At 42.3% G+C, this 25,575-nt stretch overlaps 1 protein-coding gene across 2 annotated transcripts in view; it reads left to right on the top strand.

Moving 5' to 3' along the window:
- LOC139562886 (protein unc-13 homolog C-like) overlaps positions 1 to 25,575 on the top strand; it is a 145,165-nt gene that overhangs the window by 106,596 nt on the left and 12,994 nt on the right. For both annotated transcript variants that reach the window (XM_071381011.1, XM_071381012.1), the window contains 6 exons: positions 2,705 to 2,793; positions 3,070 to 3,210; positions 5,992 to 6,115; positions 7,615 to 7,674; positions 9,292 to 9,372; positions 14,639 to 14,786. In XM_071381011.1, the coding sequence (XP_071237112.1) occupies positions 2,705 to 2,793; positions 3,070 to 3,210; positions 5,992 to 6,115; positions 7,615 to 7,674; positions 9,292 to 9,372; positions 14,639 to 14,786 (643 nt within the window). The remainder of the gene's footprint in view (positions 1 to 2,704; positions 2,794 to 3,069; positions 3,211 to 5,991; positions 6,116 to 7,614; positions 7,675 to 9,291; positions 9,373 to 14,638; positions 14,787 to 25,575) is intronic.

Here is a 25,575-nt window from a genome sequence, read left to right on the forward strand (position 1 = left end):
GAGATGTATATTGTTAGTGATATAATGGAGATGTATAGTGTTAGTGATATAGTAGAGATGTATAGTGTTAGTGATATAGTAGAGATGTATAGTGTTAGTGATATAATGGAGAGGTATAGTGTTAGTGATATAATGGAGATGTATAGTGTTAGTTATATAATGGAGATGTATAGTGTTAGTGATATAGTAGAGATGTATAGTGTTAGTTATATAATGGAGATGTATAGTGTTAGTGATATAATGGAGATGTATAGTGGAGATGTATAGTGTTAGTGATATAATGGAGATGTATAGTGTTAGTGATATAATGGAGATGTATAGTGTTAGTGATATAATGGAGATGTATAGTGTTAGTGATATAATGGAGATGTATAGTGTTAGTGATATAATGGAGATGTATAGTGTTAGTGATATAATGGAGATGTATAGTGTTAGTGATATAGTAGAGATGTATAGTGTTAGTGATATAAATATAATGGAGTTGTATATTGTTAGTGATATAATGGAGATGTATAGTGTTAGTGATATAATGGAGATGTATAGTAGAGATGTATAGTGTTAGTGATATAATGGAGATGTATAGTGTTAGTGATATAGTAGAGATGTATAGTGTTAGTGATATAATGGAGTTGTATATTGTTAGTGATATAATGGAGATGTATAGTGTTAGTGATATAATGGAGATGTATAGTAGAGATGTATAGTGTTAGTGATATAGTAGAGATGTATAGTGTTAGTGATATAATGAAGATGTATAGTGTTTGTGATATAATGGAGAGGTATAGTGTTAGTGATATAATGGAGATGTATAGTGTTAGTGATATAGTAGAGATGTATAGTGTTAGTGATAAAGTAGAGATGTATAGTGTTAGTGATATAATGGAGATGTATAGTGTTAGTTATATAATGGAGATGTATAGTGTTAGTGATATAATGGAGATGTATAGTGTTAGTGATATAATGGAGATGTATAGTGTTAGTGATATAATGGAGATGTATAGTGTTAGTGATATAATGGAGATGTATAGTGTTAGTGATATAATGGAGATGTATAGTGTTAGTGATATAGTAGAGATGTATAGTGTTAGTGATATAATGGAGATGTATAGTGTTACTGATATAATGGAGATGTATAGTGTTAGTGATATAGTAGAGATGTATAGTGTTAGTGATATAGTAGAGATGTATAGTGTTAGTGATATAATGGAGAGGTATAGTGTTAGTGATATAGTAAAGATGTATAGTGTTAGTGATATAGTAGAGATGTATAGTGTTAGTGATATAATGGAGATGTATAGTGTTAGTGATATAATGGAGATGTATAGTGTTAGTGATATAATGGAGATGTATAGTGTTAGTGATATAGTAGAGATGTATAGTGTTAGTGATATAATGGAGATGTATAGTGTTAGTGATATAATGGAGATGTATAGTGTTAGTTATATCATGGAGATGTATAGTGTTAGTGATATAATGGAGAGGTATAGTGTTAGTGATATAGTAGAGATGTATAGTGTTAGTGATATAATTGAGATGTATAGTGTTAGTGATATAATGGAGATGTATATTGTTAGTGATATAATGGAGATGTATAGTGTTAGTGATATAGTAGAGATGTATAGTGTTAGTGATATAGTAGAGATGTATAGTGTTAGTGATATAATGGAGAGGTATAGTGTTAGTGATATAGTAAAGATGTATAGTGTTAGTGATATAGTAGAGATGTATAGTGTTAGTGATATAATGGAGATGTATAGTGTTAGTGATATAATGGAGATGTATAGTGTTAGTTATATAATGGAGATGTATAGTGTTAGTGATATAATGGAGATGTATAGTGTTAGTGATATATTGGAGATGTATAGTGTTAGTGATATAATGGAGATGTATAGTGTTAGTTATATAATGGAGATGTATATTGTTAGTGATATAATGGAGATGTATAGTGTTAGTTATATAATGGAGATGTATATTGTTAGTGATATAGTAGAGAGGTATAGTGTTAGTGATATAATGGAGAGGTATAGTGTTAGTGATATAGTAGAGATGTATAGTGTTAGTGATATAGTAGAGATGTATAGTGTTAGTGATATAATGGAGATGTATAGTGTTAGTGATATAATGGAGATGTATAGTAGAGATGTATAGTGTTAGTGATATAATGGAGATGTATAGTGTTAGTGATATAATGTAGATGTATAGTGTTAGTGATATAATGGAGATGTATAGTGTTAGTGATATAATGGAGATGTATAGTGTTAGTGATATAATGGAAAGGTATAGTGTTAGTGATATAGTAGAGATGTATAGTGTTAGTGATATAATGGAGATGTATAGTGTTAGTTATATAATGGAGATGTATAGTGTTAGTGATATAATGGAGATGTATAGTGTTAGTGATATAATGGAGATGTATAGTGTTAGTGATATAGTAGAGATGTATAGTGTTAGTGATATAGTAGAGAGGTATAGTGTTAGTGATATAATGGAGAGGTATAGTGTTAGTGATATAGTAGAGATGTATAGTGTTAGTGATATAGTAGAGATGTATAGTGTTAGTGATATAGTAGAGATGTATAGTGTTAGTGATATAGTAGAGATGTATAGTGTTAGTGATATAGTAGAGATGTATAGTGTTAGTGATATAATGCTGTGTTGATGTAGCAGCTAATGATGGGCATCTCGCTGCTTGTTACTGTTGCAGCTGGATGCTGAGGCCAGTGAACTACTGAAGGAACTGCAGAACAAACTCAACACCGTGCTGGATGAGCTCAGTGCAGTCTTCGGCTCCAGGTGTGTGTGTGGAGGGGGGGGGGGGTTCTGTGTGTGTGTATGTGTGTGTGTGTGTGTGTCTATGTTTGTGTGTATCTGTGGTCTGTGTGTATCTGTGGTCTGTGTGTGACTGTGTGTATCTGTGGTCTGTGTGTGTCTGAGGTCTGTGTGTGTGTCTGTGTGTGTCTGTGGTCTGTGTGTATTTGTGAATCTGTGGTCTGTGTGTGTCTGTGTGTGTCTGTGTGTATTTGTGGTCTGTGTGTATCTTTGCTAACCCTGTGTTATTTCCCTGTCCAGTTTCAAACCGGTGATTGAGGACTGTGTAAAGCAGATGAACCAGGAATTAGTCCAGATGAAGGGGAGTGCTGCAGGAAAGAGCAACGCTGCCATGGATGCTGAGACTGTCCTCAGACCACTCATGGACCTTCTGGATAAAAAGTAGGTCCCTATATGTATATTATCAGCTGGCTTAGAGGTTAGTATCCAGTAGCGTATCCATGTATCTCCTGGATAAATAGTAGGTTTCTGTTCACACCCTTCAGTTAACATTGAGGTAACCAGTTAGTCTAGAAGTGAGAGGGTTGGGTTAGTAACCCGTTAGTTGAGAGGTTAGTAAACCCTCATGCAACTCCTGGATAAAAGGTAGGTGTTTGTTTTCACCATGGAGTTACTGAGGATTCATATTGTGAAACTCAGTAGGTGTCTGAATTCATGTGGCCGTTATCGTAGAGGTTGGAGCTTAGGGTTAGTTAACCAGTTATCGTAGAGGTTGGAGCTTTGAGTTAGTTAACCAGTTATCGTAGAGGTTGGAGCTTTGAGTTAGTTAACCAGTTATCCTAGAGGTTGGAGCTTTGAGTTAGTTAACCAGTTATCCTAGAGGTTGGAGCTTTGAGTTAGTTAACCAGTTATCCTAGAGGTTGGAGCTTTGGGTTAGTTAATCAGTTATCCTAGAGGTTGGAGCTTTGAGTTAGTTAACCAGTTATCCTAGAGATTGGAGCTTTGAGTTAGTTAATCAGTTATCCTAGAGGTTGGAGCTTTGAGTTAGTTAACCAGTTATCCTAGAGATTGGAGCTTTGAGTTAGTTAACCAGTTATCCTAGAGGTTGGAGCTTTGAGTTAGTTAACCAGTTATCCTAGAGGTTGGAGCTTTGGGTTAGTTAACCAGTTATCCTAGAGGTTGGAGCTTTGAGTTAGTTAATCAGTTATCCTAGAGGTTGGAGCTTTGAGTTAGTTAACCAGTTATCCTAGAGGTTGGAGCTTTGAGTTAGTTAACCAGTTATCCTAGAGGTTGGAGCTTTGAGTTAGTTAACCAGTTATCCTAGTGGTCCTAGTGAAACACCTAGTGAAACACCTAGTGAAACACGAACATAAAGTGTCTTAATATGGTGTTGGGCACAACGAGCCAGAACAACTTCAATGCACTTTGCATAGATTCATAAAGTGTCCAGAACTCTATTGGAGGAATACAATACCATTCTTCCACAAGAAATTCCATAATTTGGTGTTTTGTTGATGGTGGTCTCAGGTGCCGCTCCAGAATCTCTCATAAGTGTTCAATTGGGTTGAGATCTGGTGACTGAGAAAGCCATGGCATACGGTTTACATCGTTTTTATGCTCATTAACCATTCAGTGACTACTTTTGTCCTTTGTATGGGGTCATTGTCATATTTTGGGGGCAAAGCCATGGTAACCAAAATAATGGCCAGCCAATAATTTTTATACATGACCCTAAGCATGATGGGATGTTAATTGCTTAATTACCTCAGGAACCACACCTGTGTGGGAGCACCTGCTTTCAATATACTTTGTATCCCTCATTTACTCAAGTGTTTCCATTATTTTGGCAGTTAGCTGTATATGTGATTGTATACAAATGTAAGCAAGGTTTGATATTATTACATACACAAAAATCACAAACACACACACACACACGCGCGCGCGCGCAATGAAAAACATGTAGGTGTTTTTATGTGTGTGTACGTGCATCTGCGTGTGTTATTTGTGTCTCTTTGCATTTAGTTAGGGTATGTGTTTCTCAGTGTATTTAGGTGTGTGTGTGTGTGTGTGTGTGTGTGTGTGTGTGTGTGTGTGTGTGTGTGTGTGTGTGTGTGTGTGTGTGTGTGTGTGTGTGTGTGTGTGTGTGTGTGTGTGTGTGTGTGTGTGTGTGTGTGTGTGTGTGTGTGTGTGTGTGTGTGTGTGTGTGTGTGTGTGTGCATAAGCTGTGTGATTCTCTCTCAGACACTCACGGCAACATCGAGGCCAATGGGGTATTACAGTAGAATCCTCTTAATAATATGCAAAACGAAATCCTCAGCCAAGGTTTTCCGTTCACTGAGATTATCACGTGAAGCTGATGCATTTATTCCACATATCATGGCTTTTTGAACTTCACCCTTGATTGTGTTTGATCCTGTTGTCTTCCTATAGGCCCTGTGATGTATGTGGCTTGTAACGTCTGTAACGTTGTTAAAGGGACATTTCATTCATAAATTAAAGTTTGTTAGATGTTTTCAGACCTCTAAAGTAGTCTAATTTCTAGATGAAGACACATCCCACGACATCAGTTGTGTAAATCCAGCTATACGCCTTCATCACAAATAAATTGAAAAGATAAGCACTGTCTAATTCCCTGTTTTTCCTGGTTTACTCTATTTCTATCTTTGGGCTGGAGGCATATAGCTGGATCTACACAACAGATGTCGTAGGATGGGGTTTCATCTTGACATTAGACTACTATAGAGGTCTCAAAACATCTCAAAAACGTTGATTTGAAAGTCTAATGATTGTGTTTCTGCTGTGGTTTTACATCTGACTTAGACTGTTGGCTCTGCTCTGTCTCTGCTCTGCTCTGTCTCTGTCTCTCTCTGCTCTGTCTCTCTCTGCTCTGTCTCTCTCTGCTCTGTTCCGCTCTGTCTCTGTCTCTGTCTCTGTCTCTGTCTCTCTCTCTCTCTCTCTGCTCTGTCTCTCTCTGGTCTGTCTCTCTCTGCTCTGTTCTGCTCTGTCTCTCTCTGCTCTGTCTCTCTCTGCTCTGTCTCTCTCTGCTCTGCTCTGCTCTGTCTCTCTCTGCTCTGTCTCTCTCTGCTCTGTCTCTCTGGTCTGTTTTGCTCTGTCTCTCTCTGCTCTGTCTCTCTCTGCTCTGTCTCTCTGCTCTGTCTCTCTCTGCTCTGTCTCTGCTCTGTCTCTCTGCTCTGTTCCGCTCTGCTCTGCTCTGCTTTGCAGTTTGATTTTATTTGCAAAGATCTGTGAGAAGACGGTGTTGAAACGAGTCCTGAAGGAACTGTGGAAGATCGTCCTCAACACTATTGAGAGAATGATAGTCTTACCACCTCTCAATGACCAGAATGTAAGATGTTATGTTATACACACACACACACACACACACACACACACACACACACACACAAACACACCAAACACACATTCAACACCAATGAGAGAATGATAGTCTTACCACCTCTCAATGACCAGAATGTAAGATGTTATGTTATACACACACACACACACACACACACAAACACACACACACCAAACACACATTCAACACCATTGACAGAATGATAGTCTTACCACCTCTCAATGACCAGAATGTAAGATGTTATGTTATACACACCAAACACACACACACACACACACACACACCAAACACACATTCAACACCATTGAGAGAATGATAGTCTTACCACCTCTCAATGACCAGAATGTAAGATGATATATATAAACACGCACGCACGCACGCACGCACGCACACACTAACACACACACACACACACACACACACACACACACACACACACACACACACACACACACACACACACACACACACACACACACACACACACACACACACCCCGAGCCTAACCCTAACCCTAACCCAAAAACCTAAACTTTATCCTAACCCTAAACCTAACCCTAGCTCCTAACCCTAACCCTACAACTAACCCTAGCTCCTAACCTTAATATTTAACTTAATTCTAACCCTAACACTAATTCTAACCTTAACCCTAAACCCCCTAGAAATAGCATTTGACCTTGTGGGGACTAACAAAATGTCCCCAGTTGGTCAATTTTTACTTTGTTTACTATTCTTGTAGGGACTTCTGGTCGCCACAAGAATAGTTAAACACGTCCACACCGACACACACACACACACACTCCCACACACACACACTCCCACACACAAATATGTACAAAACACAGATGCACCATAGAGGATATTTACAAAGTTCGGAGAAGACGGTGTCTCCTTCTCTCTTTATGTGTCAGTCATGCAGGAAATGTTAGTGAAGCCTGGATAGAGGAATGAAAAGCCAAACCTGCTTTTCCAACAGGCAACACTGACAAGGCTGACAACACCCAGAAGGGATGTTCTCAAACACACACACACAGTCTTGTAAAACTAACCTCGTGGGTGGACACAATTCTGTCCTGATCAAAATTCTATTTTCCCTAACCCCTAACCACAACCCTAACCTTTACCTCAAATCTAACCTTACCCCTAACCCTAAACTTAATGCTAACCCTAACACTAATTCTAACCTTAACCCTAAACCCCCTAGAAATAGCATTTGACCTTGTGGGAACTAACAAAATGTCCCCAGTTGGTCAAAAGAAAATGGTTTACTATTCTTGTGGAGACTTCTGGTCTAAACACGCCCACAGACACTTCTGGTCTAAACACGCCCACAAACACACACACACACACACACCTACACACACACACACACACACAACAAAAACAATATCCTTTACTGTACCTCCTTCGTGTTTCCTTTCACATTATATTCAGTATGTAAGTGCTTCAAAGGTGTATATAGAGTATAACCCTGTCTCTTCTCACAGCAAGGAGCCCAGATGATTTTCAGTGCTGCCAAGGACCTGGGACAGCTATCCAAACTCAAGGTAGGTCTGGGGCACACCGTGTGTGTGTGTGTGCATTTGAGAGAGTGTGTGTGCGTGTGCGTGTGTGTGAGAGAGAGAAAGAGAGAACGAGTGAGAGACTGTTAAAAACAGAGTTTAATAGGCAGTTCTGGGTTTTTGCAACCTCTAGTCCGTCAGAGCACAGCTACAGTAAACACACACACACAGACACACATACTGTTGTGATTATCAAAAGTCAGAGTCCCACACAGTACACGATGTACGTCCTCCAGAGCAGTAGATCTGTGTTAGTTGGTTAGTTCTCAGAGTGATTACATCCAGATTGAGGTCATCTCTGCTAAAACATCCCACTCCTCTCCTAGTCATGCAACTTCACGTCATGCTATAAACCCATGACTAAACTGGCTAAGTCTTCATCATATTACGTAATCGTAGCTGCTTTCCAATCCGTCTGTAACACAGATGAACTGTTTTTAATGAAGTCCTTGTATCTCTGCTCCTACACTAAAAGATCTTCCCACAGTTACACTCTTTGATCACAGTTGTCAAGACCCGGTGCGAGAAACAGTCACTAATAATCGTCAGAACCCAGAAGATGAGGCAGACACAGCAGTACTAGAGATGGTGGTTTAATTAAAGAACAAAATCTTCAGGCAAAGAAACTAAATCCACAATGTCCAAAAATAAAGCCAAGAGGCACAAAATGGAAATCCTCCAAAATACAAAAGAAACTCCACAAAGTGGTAAAAAACAGCAGGGAAAAACAAACCTCAAAAGACTACTCAAATAATACACAAGAACTAAACCAGAGAACCTCTGGAAAATCCAACAAGAGAAATATCTATATAAAACAAGGCTTGGGCTGGGGCTGGGTGCTAACTTACAAACACTGAGCCAGGAACTGAGGAACACACAGGGTTTAAATACTAACAAGGGAATGACCTACAGGTGCAAACAATAATAAGAGCAAGAAAAACAAAAGGTACAAAAAAGGTGCAATGGGGACATCTAGTGACCAAAACCCGAACAGTCTTGGCCAAAACCTGACAACAGTCACTAGTCTCATTTCATGTTCCAAGAAGCACAGCAGAAAGATAGGGAGACAGTATTGTGTCTGTGATGTGCCATGGTTGAGCAGCAATTTGCAAGCAACTGTACTGTCGCTGTCTGTACTGTTTTGCTGTATTCTCCTGCTGAATCACATGATCAGATCTCACAATGTGTTTTCCATCTCAGGAACCACATTAATAATACACTGTAAAGGGGTTGCCATGAATTTGACAATAATTTACAGGCAGCTCGGTGGCGAGTAAAATTATGTATTTTATATATTACAGTATGCCTCAAAATATGTTAATAAGCAAGGAACAACTATACCATGCACCCACTAGTGGTCAAAATGTTTTTGGCGCTCCAAAGATACAGTACTGTATTCTAAGTGGAATTACAGTACCATTTGAAATACAGCAATTTTGAAATACAGCAATTTTCCCACAATGCTCTATTATTTTTACTGTTGATAATACCTAAAATTAACATATAATTTACAGTTTGTGTGTGTGTGTGTGTCCTCTCCAAGAAGAATGTTATGGAAACATTTATTGATTAATCTATCTCTTTCTATTCTCTCCACTCTAGGACCATGTGATCAGAGAGGAAGCCCGTAGCCTGACACCAAGACAGTGTGCAGCCATGGACCTTGTCCTTCCCACCATCAAGGTAATGGAGAGCTCTCACTCACTCACTCTATCTATCCATCCCTCTCTCCCCCCCTCCACCTGTCTGTCCCTCCATCCGTCTAACCCACCATCCCTCTCTCTTTCCATCCATCCCTTCCTCCATCCCTTTCGGCCTCCATCCATCCCTCCCATCCCTCCATCAATTCCTCTCTCAATCCATTCATGCCTCCTCCATCCCTCCCTTTCACCTTCCATCCCTACCCTTATTCCTTTCTCCCTCTAACCATCCATGCCTACCTTTCTCTGTCCCTGTATAGAAATGTTGTGCAAAGAGAGATGGACAGGGTTTTAACAGGGTAGTAGGGTTGTAATGAGAGTTTACCTAAAGGATCGTTGTAGAGTGGTGACTGTTTTAACAGGGTAGTAGGGTTGTAATGAGAGTTTACCTAAAGGATCGTTGTAGAGTGGTGACTGTTTTAACAGGGTAGTAGGGTTGTAATGAGAGTTTACCTAAAGGATTGTTGTAGAGTGGTGACTGTTTTAACAGGGTAGTAGGGTTGTAATGAGAGTTTACCTAAAGGATCGTTGTAGAGTGGTGACTGTTTTAACAGGGTAGTAGGGTTGTAATGAGAGTTTACCTAAAGGATCGTTGTAGAGTGGTGACTGTTTTAACAGGGTACTAGGGTTGTAATGATAGTTTACCTAAAGGATCGTTGTAGAGTGGTGACTGTTTTAACAGGGTAGTAGGGTTGTAATGAGAGTTTACCTAAAGGATCGTTGTAGAGTGGTGACTGTTTTAACAGGGTACTAGGGTTGTAATGAGAGTTTACCTAAAGGATCGTTGTAGAGTGGTGACTGTTTTAACAGGGTACTAGGGTTGTAATGAGAGTTTACCTAAAGGATCGTTGTAGAGTGGTGACTGTTTTAACAGGGTACTAGGGTTGTAATGAGAGTTTACCTAAAGGATCGTTGTAGAGTGGTGACTGTTTTAACAGGGTACTAGGGTTGTAATGAGAGTTTACCTAAAGGATCGTTGTAGAGTGGTGACTGTTTTAACAGGGTAGTAGGGTTGTAATGAGAGTTTACCTAAAGGATCGTTGTAGAGTGGTGACTGTTTTAACAGGGTAGTAGGGTTGTAATGAGAGTTTACCTAAAGGATCGTTGTAGAGTGGTGACTGTTTTAACAGGGTACTAGGGTTGTAATGAGAGTTTACCTAAAGGATTGTTGTAGAGTGGTGACTGTTTTAACAGGGTAGTAGGGTTGTAAGATCTTTAAGAGGAGTAGTGGTGCTGAGAGGAGTCGATGCAGTCAGTAAGTGCGTCCAAATGGCACCCAATTCCCTACATAGTGCACTACTTTTAACCAGAGCCCTGTTAGTGCTATTTGGGACACAGACAAGAGTTCAGACCAGGGTCTGTGTGAACACTCAACGCAGCACCGTGAAAAATAATCAAATTGATTCCTGCATCTCCATGGACACCAGCTCCCTGTTTAGATCGGTCATGCTGTGGAATTCTCTCCATCAGTATTCCGAGGAGAACGAGAGGTTGAGTAATGCTTCCAGGAGACTCGGACCAATCACAGTTAAGCAATACCTTTAGGTGGAAGAGATACATAGGCTGAATGCAGGACTGGTTTAATACTTAAAGGAAGAGAGGGAGGAGAGAGAAAGGGAGGGAGGCAGGGAGAGATGGGGGGAGAGAGACTAGCAGAGATACACAGGCTGAATGCAGGACTGGTTAAAGACTTAAAGGAAGAAGGGAGGAGAGAGAAAGGGAGGGAGGCAGGGAGAGATGGGGGGAGAGACTAGCAGAGATACACAGGCTGAATGCAGGACTGGTTAAATACTTAAAGGAAGAAGGGAGGAGAGAGAAAGGGAGGGAGGCAGGGAGAGATGGGGGGAGAGACTAGCAGAGATACACAGGCTGCATGCAGGACTGGTTAAAGACTTAAAGGAAGAGAGGGAGGAGAGAGAAAGGGAGGGAGGCAGGGAGAGATGGGGGGAGAGACTAGCAGAGATACACAGGCTGAATGCAGGACCGGTTAAATACTTAAAGGAAGAGAGGGAGGAGAGAGAAAGGGAGGGAGGCAGGGAGAGATGGGGGGAGAGACTAGCAGAGATACACAGGCTGAATGCAGGACTGGTTAAAGACTTAAAGGAAGAGAGGGAGGAGAGAGAAAGGGAGGGAGGCAGGGAGAGATGAGGGGAGAGAGACTAGCAGAGATACACAGGCTGAATGCAGGACCGGTTAAAGACTTTATGCCTTCAGTAATGAGGCAAGGAGAGATGGAGAGAACGGCAGGAGGGTGGTGGAGAGAGGGGCAGGAGGGAGGTGGAGATGGGGGCAGGGGGGAAGTAGAGAGAGGGGAGGGGAAGATAGAGAGAGAGGAGGGGGGAGGTAGAGAGAGGGGAAGAGAGAGAGGGGGAGGAAGAGAAATATATAGGGAGGGAGAGAGGGATAGAGAGAGAAGGAAAGAGACAGAGAGAAAGAACTGGAACAAAAAGGAATGGAATTCTGAAGAGGGAACATTTGTATGGTGTTAAATGGTTTGAGATAAATGTAATGCCGAATAGCAAAACCAGCATAGATTCCCCATGAAATGACTGTGGCTTTTCAGGTCGTGGTGAGATGATAATATGATACACATATCAGTGTATGTGACAGACAAAAAATGTTTTGTTATTGTTGGTGTTGTGTGGACTAGCTCTTGGTGTTGTGTGGACTAGCTCTTGGTGTTGGTGTTGTGTGGACTAGCTCTTGGAGTTGGTGTTGTGTGGACTAGCTCTTGGAGTTGGTGTTGTGTTGGACTAGCTCTTGGTGTTGTGTGGACTAGCTCTTGGTGTTGTGTGGACTAGCTCTTGGTGTTGTGTGGACTAGCTCTTGGTGTTGGTGTTGTGTGGACTAGCTCTTGGTGTTGTGTGGACTAGCTCTTGGTGTTGGTGTTGTGTGGACTAGCTCTTGGTGTTGTGTGGACTAGCTCTTGGTGTTGTGTGGACTAGCTCTTGGAGTTGTGTGGACTAGCTCTTGGTGTTGGTGTTGTGTGGACTAGCTCTTGGTGTTGTGTGGACTAGCTCTTGGAGTTGTGTGGACTAGCTCTTGGAGTTGGTGTTGTGTGGACTAGCTCTTGGTGTAGGTGTTGTGTGGACTAGCTCTTGGTGTTGTGTGGACTAGCTCTTGGAGTTGGTGTTGTGTGGACTAGCTCTTGGAGTTGGTGTTGTGTGGACTAGCTCTTGGTGTTGTGTGGACTAGCTCTTGGTGTTGTGTGGACTAGCTCTTGGAGTTGGTGTTGTATGGACTAGCTCTTGGTGTTGTGTGGACTAGCTCTTGGAGTTGGTGTTGTGTGGACTAGCTCTTGCTGTTGGTGTTGTGTGGACTAGCTCTTGGTGTTGGTGATGTGTGGACTAGCTCTTGGAGTTGGTGTTGTGTGGACTAGCTCTTGGTGTTGGTGTTGTGTGGACTAGCTCTTGGAGTTGGTGTTGTGTGGACTAGCTCTTGGAGTTGGTGTTGTGTGGACTAGCTCTTGCTGTTGGTGTTGTGTGGACTAGCTCTTGGTGTTGGTGTTGTGTGGACTAGCTCTTGGAGTTGGTGTTGTGTGGACTAGCTCTTGCTGTTGGTGTTGTGTGGACTAGCTCTTGGTGTTGGTGATGTGTGGACTAGCTCTTGGAGTTGGTGTTGTGTGGACTAGCTCTTGGTGTTGGTGTTGTGTGGACTAGCTCTTGGTGTTGGTGTTGTGTTGGATATGTCTTTCTCTGCCGTTCTTCCCTTATCAACACCTACAGTATCTTCAGAGTGAATCTGGGCTGTGCCTATTCTGCCAAGGCAGCAGAGCTACAGAGCTTAGTCCCAAATGACACTGTGTGCCCTATGTAGGACACTACTTTTGATCAGAAGTAGTTTGCTATAGGTAATAGGATGTCATTTAGAACACAGAGCTACAGCGCTTAGGATCATTTACTCTGAGCAGCTCTGGCTCATTGACTCACCCACTGTTTTCAGTCTGTATCCGATATTCCATAATGCATCAGTGACTGGATTATATCTGAACATGACTTTCTTGTTCCATAGCCAATGGAGGATGACCTGTGAACTCATGAACACCAGTTAGGTGGAAAGTCTGTGTGGGGGTGGAGTGTGTGTATGTGGCAGGGCTTTAAGCAATTATCCTCTGTCTTAATGCAACAGTACAAAGTACATTTTTATTAGGCCTACTGCTGCCAGCCTGGATAAGCATACATAGTTATTACCTCTCCCACACAGTTTCCACACAGTCTGGTCTGAAGATGTGAAAAGTACATGAACTCTGTACGTGTTCTATCTGGTCTGAAGATGTGAAAAGTACATGAACTCTGTACGTGTTCTATCTGGTCTGAAGATGTGAAAAGTACATTAACTCTGTACGTGTTCTATCTGGTCTGATGTACCCGAGTTGGATTGGTAACCTCACTCCTCAGATTGAAATGCCTTGAATTGCTAGCTTTTTCGGTGGTGTAGCTGGCTAAGGCGTTGTCGAGTGTTTGCGAGACAGAGGACCCGAGATCAAGTAGCAGATTTTAGGAGGGAGGAAGATGTATTGTTAAACAAGCAGTTTGACAGCTGTTACATAAGCAAACATGCTTATTATCTCTCCCACACAGTCTCCTATACGTCAGTCTGGTCGGAAGACTTAAAGGTACATGAACATGTATGTTTTCAATCGGGTCTGAGGAACCAACATTAAAATGAATATGGTGAATGAAAGCTTACCCAAGTAAACTTCAGCCCAGCCTTAACAAAAAGGGTAATCAGGTGCTCAACTGGGGGGGACAATTCTAAAAAAGTAGTCCTACCTCCAGGACACTTCAACAGGTGACTATCCCAGAAAAGAAAAATGAACAGTCTGTCTGCATATATTTTTTATTTTACCTTTATTTAACTACGCAAGTCAGTTAAAAACAAATTCTTATTTTACAATGACGGTCTACCCAGACAATACCCTCCCCTAATAACCCGGACGACGCTGGGACAATTGTGCGCCGCCCTGTGGGTCTCCCGATCACGGCTGGTTGTGATACAGCCCGGGATCGACCAGGGTCTGTAGTGACACCTTTAGCACTGAGATGCAGTGCCTTAGACTGCTGCGCCACTCTGGAGTCTTTTAACATACATATACAGCATCTTTGTTTTACGGGACAGACAAGCAGGCTAAATGTACTGACTATGTCTGTTCTCCTTATGGTCTGAAGACTGAAGACAGTGAATAAAGTGACTCTGACTCAGTACGCTTTCCTTCTTTCTTTTTCCCTTTCTCTCTCTCTTTTCCGTAGCAATATTTCCACGCCGGAGGAAACGGTCTGAAGAAGACGTTCCTTGAGAAGAGCCCTGACCTCAAGTCCCTCAAATACGCTCTGAGCCTTTACACACAGCCTACTGATGCCTTGATCAAGAAGTATATATGCACCCAAACCTCTCAAGGTAAGGACACTGAACTAGTAGATATGCACCCAAACCTCTCAAGATAAGGACACTGAGCTAGTAGATATGCACCCAAACCTCTCAAGATAAGGACACTGAGCTAGTAGATATGCACCCAAACCTCTCAAGATAAGGACACTGAGCTAGTAGATATGCACCCAAATCTCTCAAGATAAGGACACTGAGCTAGTAGATATGCATCCCAAAGCTCTCAAGATAAGGACACTGAGCTAGTAGATATGCACCCAAAGCTCTCAAGATAAGGACACTGAGCTAGTAGATATGCATCCCTAACCTCTCAAGATAAGGACACTGAGCTAGTAGATATGCACCCAAAGCTCTCAAGATAAGGACACTGAGCTAGTAGATATGCATCCCAAAGCTCTCAAGATAAGGACACTGGGCTAGTAGATATGCACCCAAACCTATCAAGATAAGGACACTGAGCTAGTAGATATGCACCCAAATCTCTCAAAATAAGGACACTGAGCTAGTAGATATGCACCCAAATCTCTCAAGATAAGGACACTGAGCTAGTAGATATGCATCCCAAAGCTCTCAAGATAAGGACACTGAGCTAGTAGATATGCACCCAAAGCTCTCAAGATAAGGACACTGAGCTAGTAGATATGCATCCCTAACCTCTCAAGATAAGGACACTGAGCTAGTAGAAATGTTCAGGGTTTAGGTCAATTCCATTTCAGTCAATTCAGGAAGAAATTCCAATTCCATTCTCTCTCATAGAGAAGCATTGATGGAAATTGGAATTAGAATTTCAGTTAACTTCCTAACCCTGTTCACAGGAGGCTGGTTAGGGGAGGACGGCTCAAATTAATGACTGGAATGGGATGAAGGGAATTGTATCATGTGTTTGATGAGCTGGATACCGTTCCATTTATTCCATTACAGCCATTACTATGAGCCCGTCCTCCCCAATTAAGGTGCCACCAACCTCCTGTGACCCTGTGATAGTTATCCTTGCTTCTCTTACAGTGAGCTGCAGTGTTTTTCCATGTCAGCTTGGTTTCTCTCCAGTTTACCGTGTGAGATGGTTATTGCAGTAATTGCATTTTTTCATCTACTGCCTCCTTCAATCCCTTTCTCTTTCTATTTTACTCTTGCTTCTCTCTCTCTTTCTCACTCACTCTCTTTTGCTCTCTTTCTCTCTGTCGCTCTCTCTCTTTCTCACTCACTCTCTCTCTCTGTCGCTCTCTCTCTCTCTCTCTACGTCGCTCTCTCTCATCTCTCTCTGTCGCTCTCTCTGTCGCTCTCTCTCTGTCACTCTCTCTTTGTTGCTCTCTCTTTGTCGCTCTCTCTTTCTCTTTGTCGCTCTCGCTCTCTCTCTGTCGCTCTCTCGCTCTCTCTCTCTCTCTCTCTCTCTCTCTCTCTCTCTCTCTCTCTCTCTTTCTGTCGCTCTCTCTCTGTCGCTCTCGCTCTCTCGCTCTCTCTCTCTGTCGCTCTCTCTCAGTCGCTCTCGCTCGCTCTCTCTCTCTCTGTCGCTCTCTCTCTGTCGCTCTCTCTCTGTCGCTCTATCTGTCCCAGTTCCATGCTGTGTTTTACTCTGTGGAAGTGTAGGTTTTCTGTTTTCTTAACAGAGTAGAGCTACCTGATGGTCTATCTAGGGCAGTGGTTCCCAAACTTTTTATAGTCCCGTACCCCTTAAAACATTCAACCTCCAGCTGCGTACCCCCTCTAGCACCAGGGTCAGCACACTCTCAAATGTTGTTTTTTGCCGTCATCGTAAGCCTGCCACACACATACATTACAATACATTTATTAAAAATAAATGTTTAAGTTTACATACACTTAGGTTGGAGTCGTTAATCATTTTTCAACCACTCCACAAATTTCTTGTTAACAAACCATAGTTTTGGCAAGTCGGTTAAGACATCTACTTTATGCATGACACAAGTAATTTTTCCAACAATTGTTTACAGACAGATTATTTCACTTATAATTCACTGTATCGCAATTCCAGTGGGTCAGAAGTTTACATACACTAAGTTGACTGTGGCTTTAAACAGTTCGGAAAATTCCAGAAAATTATGTCATGAATTTAGAAGCTTCTGATAGGCTAATTGACATCATTTGAGTCAATTGGAGGTGTACCTGTGGATGTATTTCAAGGTCTACCTTCAAACTCAGTGCCTCTTTGCTTGACATCATGGGAAAATCAAAAGAAATCAGCCAAGACCTCAGAAATAGAATTGTAGACCTCCACAAGTCTGGTTCATCCTTGGGAGCAATTTCCAAACGCCTGAAGGTACCAAGATCATCTCTACAAACAATACTACACAAGTATAAACACCATGGGACCACGCAGCCGTCATACTGCTCAGGAAGGAGACTCGTTCTGTCTCCTGGAGATGAACATACTTTGATGCGAGAAGTGCAAATCAATCCCAGAACAACAGCAAAGGACCTTGTGAAGAAGCTGGAGGAAACAGGTACAAAAGTATCTATATCCACAGTAAAACGAGTCCTATATCGACATAACCTGAAAGGCTGCTCAGCAAGGAAGAAGCCACTGCTCCAAAACCACCATAAAAAAGCCAGACTACGGTTTGCAACTGCACATGGGGACAAAGATCATACTTTTCATACAAAATCTTACAAAAATAGAACTGTTTGGCCATAATGACCATTATGTTTGGAGGATAAAGGTGAAAGCTTGCAAGCCGAAGAGCACCATCCCAACCGTGAAGCACGGGGGTGGCAGCGTCATGTTTTGGGGGTGCTTTGCTGCAGGAGGGACTGGTGCACTTCACAAAATAAATGGCATCATGAGAAAAGGACAATTATTTGGATATATTGAAGCAACATCTCAAGACGTCAGTCAGGAAGTTAAAGCTTGGTCGCAAATGGGTCTTCCAAATGGACATTGACCCCTAGCATACTTCCAAAGTTGTGGCAAAATGGCTTAAGGACAACAAAGTCAAGGTATTGGAGTGGCCATCACAAAGCCCTGACCTCAATCCTATAGAAAATTTGTGGGCAGAACTGAAAAAGCGTGTGCGAGCAAGGAGGCCTACAAACCTGACTCAGTTACACCAGCTCTGTCAGGAGGAATGGGCCAGAATTCACACAACTTATTGTGGGAAGCTTATGGAAGGCTACCCGAATTGTTTGACCCAAGTTAAACAATTTAAAGGCAATGCTACCAAATACTAATTGAGTGTATGTACACTTCTGACCCATTGGGAATGTGATGAAAGAAATAAAAGCTGAAATAAATCATTCTCTCTACTATTATTCTGACATTTCACATTCTTAAAATAAAGTGGTGATCCTAACTGACCTAAGACAGGGAATTTTTACTAGGATTAAATGTCAGGATTGTGAAAAACTGAGTTTAAATGTATTTGGCTAAGGTGTATGTAAACTTCTGACTTCAACTGTATATACAGTACAAAATCCATGTGTACGTGTCTGCATATTGCGTGCTCGTGGAAGCAGAGGAACTTGTGTTGTCGACAGGTGCAGGTGTAGTACTGCTGGTAGTAGCAGTACTACTAATAGAGCTGGTATGTGTCTATGGACGCGGGCCTTACTTTTTAAACTTTTTTTAACCATTAAGCAATTTTCTATCCAACGGAATGAGAAGCAGCTACATTTGGCTACATATGGACCGTTACTGGAATTCCCGCAAGAGAGTAACGGTTAATGTGATTGGATATTAATTATTTGACTAGGCTACCTGTATTTGACATTGTGTTGTTTTTTCGCTGAACACTAGATCATTTTTATATACTTCCCATCCTACCATCCCTAACCTGATTGGAGTAAACTAACGATCCTACCATCCCTAACCTGAGTGGAGTAAACTAACGATCCTACCATCCCTAACCTGATTGGAATAAACTAATGATCCTACCATCCCTAACCTGATTGGAGTAAACTAACGATCCTACCATCCCTAACCTGATTGGAGTAAACTAACGATCCTACCATCCCTAACCTGATTGGAGTAAACTAACCTGATTGGAGGTAACTAACGATCCTACCATTCCTAACCTGATTGGAGTAAACTAATGATCCTACCATCCCTAACCTGATTGGAGTAAACTAACGTTCCTACCATCCCTAACCTGATTGGAGTAAACTAACGATCCTACCATCCCTAACCTGATTGGAGTAAACTAACGATCCTACCATCCCTAACCTGATTGGAGTAAACTAACGATCCTACCATCCCTAACCTGATTGGAGTAAACTAACGATCCTACCATCCCTAACCTGATTGGAGTAAACTAACGATCCTACCATCCCTAACCTGATTGGAGTAAACTAACGATCCTACCATCCTAACCTGATTGGAGTAAACTAACGATCCTACCATCCCTAACCTGATTGGAGTAAACTAACCTGATTGGAGGTAACTAACGATCCTACCATTCCTAACCTGATTGGAGTAAACTAATGATCCTACCGTCCCTAACCTGATTGGAGTAAACTAACGATCCTACCATCCCTAACCTGATTGGAGTAAACTAACGATCCTACCATCCTAACCTGATTGGAGTAAACTAGCGATCCTACCATCCTAACCTGATTGGAGTAAACTAGTGATCCTACCATCCCTAACCTGATTTGAGTAAACTAGTGATCCTACCATCCCTAACCTGATTGGAGTAAACTAGTGATCCTACCATCCCTAACCTGATTGGAGTAAACTAGTGATCCTACCATCCCTAACCTGATTGGAGTAAACTAACGATCCTACCATTCTAACCTGATTGGAGTAAACTAACGATCCTACCATTCTAACCTGATTGGAGTAAACTAACGGACAAAAATATTCTACTGCTACAGCTATTTTAACTCACATCTACAGTATCTGTAGTTAAATAGTTATACATATATTCCTAATTTCCTCTTTCTTCAAGTGCTGGATTTTCACCCACAGCGGCCAATCCACCATTCATTGTGATCTTAACTCCAACCCTCCGATGTCCACAGACCAACCCATCTTTCCCAGGATAACGCCATTTTAATATTTCCTTTTGCAATAAATCCCTCCATTTTACGGTGATGTAGAACATTTCTACTGATATTGTACTAAAAAGACTATAATGATATTTCTCATTGACTGATGGTGGTTTTTCAGATCCCCTAACAATACAGTTTGCAGGTCCATCTGAACCCTGATATTATGACATAACAATCATCCGTGGACCTGACTCCAAAAGCGAGCCACAGATAGACAGTACCAGAAAATATATTCTATTGATTATGTTTCCTCGTGACAGAGTCTGCACAAGGATGACTGTTCAATGCCCCACATATTGAGATTTTTTTTTTGTAGCAAGTATTTTATATAGTAGCTTAAATTGAAACTAATGACTTGATGAGTCAATTGTTGTTTTATATGTCAGTTCATAGACCCGATGCCAAGGTATTGGGACATTAAAAAAAACTGTTTCCAACTGACTTGAATTTTATTGGTTGTTAGAGTGTTGATTTCCCCTGTTCCAGGTCTTAATTGTGTTGTCGTGATATCCCCCTCCCTAATCAGGATCCATTCATCAGCTCTCTCTCTCTCTCCCTCTCTCTCTCTCTCTCTCTCCTTCTCTCTCTCTCTCTCTCTCTCTCTCTCTCTCTCTCTCTCTCTCTCTCTCTCCTTCTCTCTCCCTTCATCAGCTCCTGCTCTAATAGCCTCTGCTTGTTTGACAACATATTGATTAGACATCGTATCAACTAGGCTGTTAATGACACAACAGACACACAAACAACAGTACACATCTGTCTACAGTATGTTACTACCCCCAAATCTTGCTCTCTGTCTATGTTACTATCCCCACGTCTGGCTGTTCTGTCTGTGTTACTACCCCCACGTCTGGCTGTTCTGTCTATGTTACTACCCCAAGTCTGGCTGTTCTGTTTGTGTTACTACCCCCACGTCTTGCCCTCTGTCTGTGTTACTACCCCCAAATCTTGCTCTCTGTCTATGTTACTATCCCCACGTCTGGCTGTTCTGTCTGTGTTACTACCCCCACGTCTGGCTGTTCTGTCTATGTTACTACCCCCAAATCTTGCTCTCTGTCTATGTTACTATCCCCACGTCTGGCTGTTCTGTCTGTGTTACTACCCCCACGTCTGGCTGTTCTGTCTATGTTACTACCCCAAGTCTGGCTGTTCTGTTTGTGTTACTACCCCCACGTCTTGCCCTCTGTCTGTGTTACTACCCCCAAATCTTGCTCTCTGTCTATGTTACTAACCCCACGTCTGGCTGTTCTGTCTATGTTACTACCCCAAGTCTGGCTGTTCTGTCTATGTTACTACCCCCACATCTGGCTGTTCTGTGTATGTTACTACCCCGACGTCTGGCTGTTCTGTCTATGTTACTACCCCCACGTCTGGCTGTTCTGTCTATGTTACTACCCCCACGTCTGGCTGTTCTGTCTATGTTACTACCCCCACGTCTGGCTGTTCTGTCTCTGTTACTACCCCCACGTCTGGCTGTTCTGTTTGTGTTACTACGCCCACGTCTGGCTGTTCTGTCTATGTTACTACCCCCACGTCTGGCTGTTCTGTCTATGCTACTACCCCCACGTCTGGCTGTTTTGTCTATGTTACTACCCCCACATCTGGCTGTTCTGTCTGTGTTACTACCCCCACGCCTGGCTGTTCTGTCTATGTTACTACCGCCATGTCTTGCCCTCTGTCTGTGTTACTACCCCCACGTCTTGCCCTCTGTCTGTGTTACTACCCCCACCTCTTGCCCTCTATCTGTGTTACTACGCCCACGTCTGGCTGTTCTGTCTATGTTACTACGCCCACGTCTGGCTGTTCTGTCTATGTTACTACCCCCACGTCTGGCTGTTCTGTCTATGCTACTACCCCCACGTCTGGCTGTTTTGTCTATGTTACTACCCCCACATCTGGCTGTTCTGTCTGTGTTACTACCCCCACGCCTGGCTGTTCTGTCTATGTTACTACCGCCATGTCTTGCCCTCTGTCTGTGTTACTACCCCCACGTCTTGCCCTCTGTCTGTGTTACTACCCCCACCTCTTGCCCTCTATCTGTGTTACTACCCCCACGCCTGGCTGTTCTGTCTATGTTACTACCCCTACGTCTGGCTGTTCTGTCTGTGTTACTACCCCCCACGTCTGGCTGTTCTGTCTATGTTACAACCCCTACGTCTGGCTGTTCTGTTTGTGTTACTACCCCCATGTCTGTTCTGTCTGTCTCTTTGTCACTCTGTCTCTCTGTCTGGCTGTTTCTCTGTCTGTCTCTCTGTCTCTCTCTCACCCCCTTCTTTCTCCTCCTCCTCTCTTGTTCATCTCTATCACTCTCTTTCTCTCTCTTACCCCATCTCCTCATCTCTATTTCTCTCTCCCTCCCTCTCGTTCACACCCGCTCTCTCCCTTTCTCCCTCCTGGGTTTGTCATTGAGTGCACCTCCATATTTAATGTGTGTTTGTTCTCTGCTCCAGAGAGGGTAGTGGTCCTAAATGGTTGGAGTCTCTGTGTAGGGCAGCACTTTGCGTTACCATTGTGTGTGTGTGTGTGTGTGTGTGTGTGTGTGTGTGTGTGTGTGTGTGTGTGTGTGTGTGTGTGTGTGTGTGTGTGTGTGTGTGTGTGTGTGTGTGTGTGTGTGTACGTGCCTGTTTGTGTGTGTGCAATTCTGTTCCATTCTGTTCTTTTACTCAGAGCTTAATGCATTTATCTACAGCTCCATGTGTTGTTTTGTTTTCTCTGTAGCTTGTTTTTCTTTTGTCATTGGTTTCCAGAGAACCCTACTTCTCAGAGTGACACAGGAGGAAGTGGAGTGAGTCATTCACTTCATGTTGCAGTTTATGTTTCAGTCACTATGCACAGGGTTTTTCTCCTCTACCTTTCTGGATCAGTGTGTGTGTAACCTTATTTGAGATGCAGTGTTTCTGTCTTTTTGACTCTCTGTCTCACCTTTTCTCACTCCCTGTCTCTCTCTACCTCTCCTTTTCTTTCTCTCTCCGTTTCTCTCTCTCTGTCTCTCTCTCTCTTTTCTCTCAATTCAATTCAATTCAATTCAAGGGGCTTTATTGGCATGGGAAACATGTGTTAACATTGCCAAAGCAAGTGAGGTAGACAATATACAATCTCCTCCTCCCCTCTCTCACCTTTTCTCTCTCTCTGTCTCTCTCTATCTCTCCTTTTCTTTCTCTCTCCGTTTCTCTCTCTCTGTCTCTCTCTCTCTTTTCTCTCAATTCAATTCAATTCAAGGGGCTTTATTGGCATGGGAAACATGTGTTAACATTGCCAAAGCAAGTGAGGTAGACAATATACAATCTCCTCCTCCCCTCTCTCTCTCTCTCCTCCTCCTCCTCTCTCTCTCCTCCTCCTCCTCCTCCTCCTCTCTCTCTCTCTATCTCTCCTTTTCTTTCTCTCTCCGTTTCTCTCTCTCTGTCTCTCCTTTTCTCTCTCTCTGTCTCTCCCCTCTGACTCTCTTACAACATGTGGTTGTGATGACTAGCAGGTAATTGCAGGTGATGATTCTCTCTCTCTCTCTCTTTTTCTCTCCCATTCTCTCACTCCTCCTCTCACTCTCCTCATCTCTTCCCCTCTTTCTCTCCCTCTCTCTCTCCTATTCCTCCACTCTCCTCTCTCCTCTCTCCTATCTCTCTCTGACAGTAGTCTTGTATGGTGATCTCCAGGTGAAGACTCAATGTCCTCTCTCTCCTCCTCCTCCTCTCTCTCTCTCCTCCTCCCCTCTCTCTCTCTCCTCCTCCCCTCTCTCTCTCTCCTCCTCCCCTCTCTCTCTCTCCTCCTCCTCTCTCTCTCCTCCTCCTCCTCCTCCTCCTCTCTCTCTCTCTCTCAATTCAATTCAATTCAAGGGGCTTTATTGGCATGGGAAACATGTGTTAACATTGCCAAAGCAAGTGAGGTAGATAATACACAAAAGTGAAATAAACAATACAAATTAACAGTAAACATTACACATACAGAAGTTTCAAAACAAGAAAGACATTACAAATGTCATATTATATATATACAGTGTTGTAACAATGTACAAATGGTTAAAGCACACAAGTTAAAATAAATAAGCATAAATATGGGTTGTATTTACAATGGTGTTTGTTCTTCACTGGTTGCCCTTTTCTTGTGGCAACAGGTCACAAATCTTGCTGCTGTGATGGCACACTGTGGAATTTCACCCAGTAGATATGGGAGTTTATCAAAATTGGATTTGTTTTCAAATTCTTTGTGGATCTGTGTAATCTGAGGGAAATATGTCTCTCTAATATGGTCATACATTGGGCAGGAGGTTAGGAAGTGCAGCTCAGTTTCCACCTCATTTTGTGGGCAGTGAGCACATAGCCTGTCTTCTCTTGAGAGCCATGTCTGCCTACGGCGGCCTTTCTCAATAGCAAGGCTATGCTCACTGAGTCTGTACATAGTCAAAGCTTTCCTTAAGTTTGGGTCAGTCACAGTGGTCAGGTATTCTGCCACTGTGTACTCTCTGTTTAGGGCTCTCTCTCTCTGTCTCTCTCTCACCCTGCCCCTCTACTCTCTCTCTCTCTCTCTCTCTCTCTCTGTCTCTCTGTCTCTCTCTCTCTCTCTCTCTGTCTCTCTCTCACCCTGCCCCTCTACTCTTTCTCTCTGTCTCTCTCTCACCCTGCCCCTCTGCTCTCTCTCTCTCAATTCAATTCAATTCAATTCAATTGACTTTATTGACATGGCAAGTTATTATTACTTACATTGTCAAAGTATACATATCGAAAAATTTCAATAAAATATATATGTATATATATACACAAAATATATATATATTTATATATAAATAAATGGTGGGACTAACAGCAATAATAATAGTAGTAGTGGACATGGGATTACCATTAATAACAGCTACAACAACAATATTAATCAGAACAACAATACATTAAAGCAACAGTAGTAGACCAGTGTCAACATGACTGAGAAGACACATGACCTGGTACGAAAGACAAAACAAAACTAAGCTAAATGGGAAATATTATCAACATTACTTTGCATTTTTCACTGGCTGTCCCTCAGGCTGTGGCAGGAGGACACATATTTGGCTGCCAAAACTGCACATTTTGGCTTTTCACCCAACAAATATTTGAATTTTTCTTCATCTTTTATAGTTTCAAATTCTTTGTATTGAATTATAATTTTGGGAAAGAAATATGCTCTTAGGTCTGAGTATTTGTCACAGTGTAGTAGGAAATGCACTTCTGTCTCTACCTCTCCCCTGGAGCAGAGTGAGCACAGCCTGTCCTCCCTGGGCAGCCAGGTTTGTCTGTGACGACCGGTCTCTATAGCTAGACTGTGCTCACTGAGTCTGTACCTAGTCAATGTTTTCCTCAGTTTTCTATCAGTCACAGTGGTCAGATAGTCTGCCACCATGTACTGTCTGTTTAGAGCCAAATAGCATTGAAGTTTACTTTGATTTTTTGTGGTGTCTTTCCAATAGGTTATATATTTTTCTTTTTGTTTTGTGATGATTTGGTTGGGCCAGATTTTCTGAGGGCTGTCCCGAGGCTCTATGGGGTTGGTTTGGGTTGGTGAACTGAGCCTCAGAACCAGCTGGCTGAGGGGACTCTTCTCTGGTTTCATCTCTTGACATTGTAGAGCTGTGTGATGGAATGTTTTAGGGTCACTTGTTTTTAGATGGTTGTAAAATTTGATGGCTCTTTTTTCTATTCGAATGAGGAGGGGATATTGGCCCAATTCTGCCCTACATGCGTTATTTGGAGTTTTTCTTTGTACTTGCAATACAGTCTTGCAAAACTCTGCATGCAATACTTCAATTGGATGTTTGTCCCATTTAGTAAATTCATTATTA

The sequence above is a fragment of the Salvelinus alpinus genome, chromosome 33 (assembly GCF_045679555.1).
Source record: "Salvelinus alpinus chromosome 33, SLU_Salpinus.1, whole genome shotgun sequence".
NCBI lineage: Eukaryota > Metazoa > Chordata > Actinopteri > Salmoniformes > Salmonidae > Salvelinus > Salvelinus alpinus.